General features: G+C 39.2%; 1 protein-coding gene across 1 annotated transcript in view; it reads right to left on the minus strand.

Annotated features, from left to right (window-relative positions):
- Positions 1-427: 427 nt before the first annotated feature.
- Positions 428-7,060, minus strand: part of spryd4 (SPRY domain containing 4) — a 13,576-nt gene continuing 6,943 nt past the window's right edge. Inside the window, exon 2 of the mRNA XM_046057052.1 lies at positions 428-1,241. Within this exon, the coding sequence (XP_045913008.1) occupies positions 700-1,241 (542 nt within the window). The 3' untranslated portion in view covers positions 428-699. The remainder of the gene's footprint in view (positions 1,242-7,060) is intronic.

Here is a 7,060-nt window from a genome sequence, read left to right on the forward strand (position 1 = left end):
CCTTTTCCACCGCATGATACCAGCTCAACTCGCCTCGCCTTTACACATAACAGCACTCTGACGTGACAACACTGCAGACCACTGATTGGTCAGAGAGAATCGTCACTATTCACTGCATCAACATTGCGTGCACCAGACAGAGGGCAACAACAGAAAGTTTTATATTTATATTTATATATGAAATGTTTTACTTAAATCAAGAGACAGTGGGGGGTGGGGGTGGGGGTGGGGGGGTCGCGTTGAACATTACGTCGCGGTAGTTGCGTTGCTATGACGTCCAGCTACATTGAGGGGTACTATCTCTGGGTACTATCTGCAATGCATAACTGAGGACAGCGGGCTAAAACCAAGTTGATTCAAGGCGAGTTGAGCTGGTACCAGTAATGGAAAAGAGGCTATAATGTTCCTCTCAAAAACAAACCACACATCCTTTTCACATCATTTAATCTGAGAGGTAGGTACACACACAAAAAGCTTCTGATGATTGCCTGAGGCTGGACGATATACACAAAACTTGCATTGTTAAGAGTCATGATTATGAACCAACTGGACCACGGTCAAATCGACCATCACCTGCAATTAAACTGTAAATGATTCACACAATGATATTGCTTTTGTTCCTTGCACTGTTGTGATAAATGTTGCCATCTTGCCAAACGCAAGCTTATAACGGCCGTCACAATCATAGTTCATCCTGCTTCACTTCAGGCCTTCAGGTTCCTCCAGGCCAGAGTGTGTGAGCAGCTCCCCGTCCCAAATACCAAACGCGGGGCAGAGGGGACCCTTGAACTGGACACTGATGGTGTGAATGATCGCGGGTTTTTCGATGTCTACCAGCCCCAAAAGGCCTGCTTCGTAGTCGAGCAGGATGCCTACGCGGTCCGGCTTGCCCACCACCATCAAGGGAACTATCTTATTGCTGGTCATGGTAAACCACTTGCGCTGAGCGTAGCCGAACACCCAGGAGGAGCTGTTGGTGCCCACGCAGTCATCTCGGGACATTAGTGCCTCAGCCACACCCAGACGAAACTCTTGAGACTTTTTGACAGTCACCTCCCAGTAGTGCCGTCCGCTGCTGATCTTCTTGTCGCCAAACACAACGGCCCAGTAACGGAAACGCTCAGGGGTGTCTTGTGCATGGCTGGGGTCCAGACCCAGCATGCGGTAGATGACGGCAGTGTCTTTCTTGAAGAGGTCTAGACTGCTGTGAGCCGTTCGCTCATCAAGCCTGAACTGAAGATCTACAGAGAATAATCAGAAACATTTGGTATTTAATAATGAAAACCTCACTGGTGTCTCCATTAGCATCCAAATCTGGCTCTATGCTTGTGACAAGAGTTTAATAAATCTTTTTCACTGCAGACATTTTGACTTATGAATCACAGGTGTGATAACATTTATTGCTGCTTTGGATTGCTGGAAATTACTGTTATTATTATCATCAACTGTGCTTTTACTGCTATGCAGGTATTACAAAAAGTATACTGTAAAAAAGGCCCCATCTTGGACTTTTACTATTTTAACTTCACCTATAGTATTAATGAGCAATAGACAGATTAATCAATCAGCTGATTAATGGGGCTGATTTCTGCCATTTTGAGATAATTGCATCGGCCCATACCTGCATTCACAAGGTCCAAATATCATCCTAAATGACAGCAAATCATAACTAAAACCATTTCTAGCTAGCGTTAAATATATATTGTTATACTGTAGAGAATAATGCAGTTGAATGACGTCACTTTTTATAAACTGCGCCCCGCTCTCCCTTAAACACTAGTCACATTCTGAAATCTAAAGCAGAACCCAATGTATTTTTCTATTTCATTAATTAATTTTAAAAAATAATCTAAAACAACATGTTACTGGCTAAGATAACCATGTATTAGATTGTACTCTTCGTGGAATAATGGAATTATACATGAGTTTTCTTTGTTTTGATATCGGTATTATATATCGGCCATCATCTGTCCTGCTCTCTAAATATCGGCATCGGCCATTAAAAAAAACATATTGGTCATCTACTAGTATTAATTGTTCGATTACAATTGTTTATGTTTTAAATATCTGTTTTATTTGTGTATTTAAAACAAATCCTTTCTACAATTTTTTTTATTGTTCCTATTTATTGCATATGCCTGTGTTGTGCATCTTTATGTATGAAATGATATATTAATACAGTGTTATTATTATTATTATTATTATTATTATTATTTAGGAAATTGCGACAGGCATTTTTCTCTATTTTCAAATATTATATAGACTAACTGCCGAAAAACAAAAGAAATCTTCAATTGCAGCCATAATAAATATTTAGGTTAGCAAGAGTTAGTAAAATAACATGTCAATTACAAGATGGACAGGCTTTTGACAGGAAAGAAAAGAAAAACTGCTCATCAGGGAAAAACCTCAGTCAAACCCAAAACATAAAGCAACCTATCTTGCTCTCCTGTTTACTGTCAATATAGCAGAAGAGCTTTGTGTCCTTCATGGGTAAAAAAAAATTTTGGTTGAAAGGCAAAGTTTATCATGCATTTTCATTTGCTCAACGGAAACAAATGCAAAACTACTGTAGGAAAATGCAGCTGATGTTCTTGATCATGTTATTTTCATATTGTGTTCCTAGTTGTTTTGAGTCCACTGTAGTCCTTCCAAGCAAGCAATAGCCGTCATTTCACCGTCTAGGTTTACTATAGGCCTGATTTAGTCCGGCTATGAGTTAACCCACTTCTAGCCGCAATAACTTTACATGTGGTTACATGACGTTTCTGCCAAAATAACTTGCAATGTGTATGATATTCCATCATTTAAGCAAGGTCTACAGTGATTAAAGTTTTTTGTTTCATTTCTTACACATGATTTACGTGCAGCCTGTGCGTAGACACGATTTAGCTCATAGACAGACCGGCTATGTAGCCCACTTTTAGTCAGAAAAGTCAAAAATGATTAAAAGTGGGTTTTTGCCCTGGCAGCACATGAGATGGTTGATATCCCATTATTTTTGCAATGTCAATAATATCTACAAGATATTAAGTGTCATTACATTGACATGGTCTATCTGTAGCCACGATTTAGCTCTTATTTAGAGTCTGCTTTTAGCCCACCCGGAGAAATAGAGGCGATTAGTGGTCTAATATCAACGGCTTCGCTGTAGCCCTGTTTCAGACCAAATTGGTTACATGTAGTTTTCACCCGATGCAGCTGTTGAGGTGCGTGATATCATTTCATCAAATGCAAGTAAACGTTTGAAACATTGAAATTATCTTTATTTTCGCTGTAACGTTCACTACATTAACTAACAAACTAACAAAATGCAATTACTATTTTCAACCGCTAGATGGCAGCTGTAGCCCTACTGACACATGACTACTGGCAACGCGAGACTTGAAAGTTAGACATCAGCAGAGCCCTTTAAAGGAGAAGGGTCCAGCTGCAGCCCGCATACAAACCATAGACTGTATATAAAAACCAGACAAACGTGACGGAAGTTGAACTTCCATATATGGGTTGTCCCAGAAGCCACCGCGCACAAAACGTGATGACGTTTGTCTCGACCGCTCGGCCCACGCATAGTTGTTAAATAAAAAAAAGAGCCGTAAAAAAAGAGGTGTCAAGTGTCAAGGTAGTAATCAGTTTGCATTGGTTAATATTTAATATGCTATAATTATATATTATTAATTATACTATAATTCCTGCAAATACTTATTTATAATAGCCTAATGATAATAATAAGGCAATGTTTCAATTCATACCACTGTTGTATATTTTATTTCTTCCAAAGTGATTTTAAGTTTCACAAACCAAGAATATTCTGTAATATTACATCACGAGCCAGATGTGTCTCGATTTAGGTTAAAACTTAACATTACTGAGAATTTATTGACAGAATAACAGCGGTACGAACATTATCAGCTGTTGCTGGACACGTCCGCTGTGTTGGCTGCAGTGGTCTGTGTGACTGGGCCTGGGGGAGCTAACCGTAGCTAGCAAGCTATTCCTGACAGCCCCCCGAAGTATATTCCTCTTACCCCAACCAGGGTATGTGCCTAAAGTTATTGATTATATGCATGTCGACCGGTTAACCCTACAGCGGCGCACATCGGCCGAGCAGATAGGGATATCCTCCATTGTGTTGATGTGCAGCCGGTAACGTTACTGCAGCTATATAACACCCATCGGCACCGTGGTCGGCACTTACGGAGCTTCTCAACTCTGAAAATGTTTGAAAACATTTTCGATTCGCTGCCAATTTTCGTAAAACTGCCAATATTTGAAATCTACACAGTTGATTTCTCGCCTAAAAACTTCTGAGAAGTGTATTTATAGTTCTGTTGTTGGCTTCTAAAGAATAAAATGGTTTGCATTAGGGTCTATCATGTACGTAAGCCGAGATGAACGTCATCACGTTTTGTGCGCGGTGTCTTCTGGGACAAGCCATATTTGAAAGGTCAACTTCCGTCACGTTTTTCTGCGGTCTGCAGCTGGATATACTTGCTTTAAAGGGTTCTGGACATCAGGGATGGCCAGAACTCACAATAAAGACATCCGCCTTTTTTAAACGAGGGATACGTTACGATTTCGGCCTTTCAGCGAGCAACGGGCGAGAGTTTACTGCAAACAGTGGAAGCGAAAAGACATTTACTTTGGTCTTGTAAGTATCTGTGTCTTTGTTTGACATGTCTTCATTATTTATCAACATTATATGTTAATGTGTAGGAACATTGTGGTTAGCTTAACATGCTGCATGCAAGTGTAACTTAATGTTACTGTAACGTTACTCCGTGATACCCATGGGTTTCCTCGTGCCCTCACAAACTCTGTATTATCTGAATTCAGAAGGGGTTAACATAAAACATGTACAACCTTACCTATTATAATTTGTAATGAAAGCCACACATATTTTACTCACTAGATTATTATGATGTGAAAATATGAGTTTTTGACTTTTGACACTAAATATTTATTGTAAATTCTCCAGCATACAGTCTGCAAAGACAACAATAAATATTCAGAACAGAACACTTACATTCACCACACATAGCTCTCTCAAAAGAATAAAAGCAACTTTCTCTATTTGGTTGTTCTAATGCAACATGGCTAAAACATGTGTCCTGTTCAAGTATCTTTATGTTTTCCACAGAGATAAATGGGTCAGTAATAAATACTTTTAAATTAAAAACGTTTTTTTAACCTTCATTAGAATGATAATTACAAACATACTGTATGGTTTCATTTAAAATCATTTGATGATAGTAGTCATGTCTTATGGGAAAACAGTCATCATAGTCAAATTATAATGTTTACTTATATTCATATTCTTACATATTCAACAGTTATGGATCCCATTTACCCGAGAGGCTGGCACCAACCGAGAGACCCATGTGATGCTCTTACTGCATCAAGTAGCAGCGTAGATGAAGACCTAGATTTGGATGTAGCCAACCAATTTATTTTATCATTATTTATGTTTTTATTACCGCATGTTGTTAAAATTGTTTGTATTTTCATAATATATATGAACTGTTTTGTATTTATAATATTTTAGCAATAATTCCTTTATATTTTCATTATGTTGTATTATCTTAAGTTGTCTACGTTGTAATCCTTTTTCTTAATAAAATCTTTATATTTAACTTGTTTGGACGGATTACCATTTGCGAGAACCTGTTTTGTTTGAGTAGAAACAACCCTTTAGCCACTATTGTCTATTAGAGGTAGATATGTGGTCATTTAAAAGCTGTGTATTTGGTCTATTCTTGGGCTGTGGTTAGACGTCTATCAACTTTTCACTGACAGCCCAAATTCAGCCCTGTTTTAGCCTAGATGGTTGGGTTCTGTTTAGACGTCTATTAGACGTCTTTTAACCGTGAAATTGCTTGCTGGGTTGGATTGTCTGACCTGAGGTTTGTTTTGTTTTTACAGCTAAACTAAGATACGCTTGTTAGCACAAGGTAAAGAATTATCATTTCACTTTATAATCCCTCATGCATCCCTGAGTCCAGGTAGAAAACACTAGGAGATAGAGGCTTTCCGGTCTATAGCTAAAATCATGCAGCCCAGATCTGGCCCAGATCCTTCATAAGTTCTTTAGCACAACGGGCCAATGCCGGTTCGGATCCGGTTTTCACATCTGGGCCGGCACTGGTCCAGCTCCAGAACGGATGACAATTATTATGTAGTCATTGGGCCCAAATGTGGGCCAGATCTGGACCAGTTCCATACTGGATCTGGCCCAGAGTCTCTAAGATACTGTTGAGGATCCGGTTTTCACATCTGGCACTGGGCCAGCTCCATTTATTAGTTCTGGCCTGGATTCACACCACCTCTGACCTCTTTCATAACCTTGATCTATACCCACAAAATGTATACAAAAATATGGATTTTTTTTGTTAAAGGGATAGTTAAAATTTTTGCCATCAGATGTTGTGCATGACTCACCAAGTGCTATGGATCCTACTACTAGGTAACAGTGAAGGTACAGTGGGTACGGAAAGTATTCAGACCCCTTTAAATTTTTCACTCTTTGTTTCATTGCAGCCATTTTCCAAAAATCAAAAAAGTTCATTTTATTTCTCAGTAATGTACACTCAGCACCCCATCTTGACAGAAAAAAACAGAAATGTAGAAATTTTTGCAAATTTATTAAAAAAGAAAAACTGAAATATCACATGGTCATAAGTATTCAGACCCTTTGCCGTGACACTCATATTTAACTCAGGTGCTGTCTATTTCTTCTGATCATCCTTGAGATGGTTCTACACCTTCATTTGAGTCCAGCTGTGTTTGATTATACTGATTGGACTTGATTAGGAAAGCCACACTCCTGTCTATATAAGACCTTACAGCTCACAGTGCATGTCAGAGCAAATGAGAATCATGAGGTCAAAGGAACTGCCTGAAGAGCTCAGAGACAAAATTGTGGCAAGGCACAGATCTGGCCAAGGTTACAAAAAAATTTCTGCTGCACTTAAGGTTCCTAAGAGCACAGTGGCCTCCATAATCCTCAAATGGAAGACGTTTGGGACGACCAGAACCCTTCCTAGAGCTGGCCGTCCGGCCA

Source organism: Micropterus dolomieu, linkage group LG08, assembly GCF_021292245.1.
Source record: "Micropterus dolomieu isolate WLL.071019.BEF.003 ecotype Adirondacks linkage group LG08, ASM2129224v1, whole genome shotgun sequence".
NCBI classification, from domain to species: Eukaryota; Metazoa; Chordata; class Actinopteri; order Centrarchiformes; family Centrarchidae; genus Micropterus; species Micropterus dolomieu.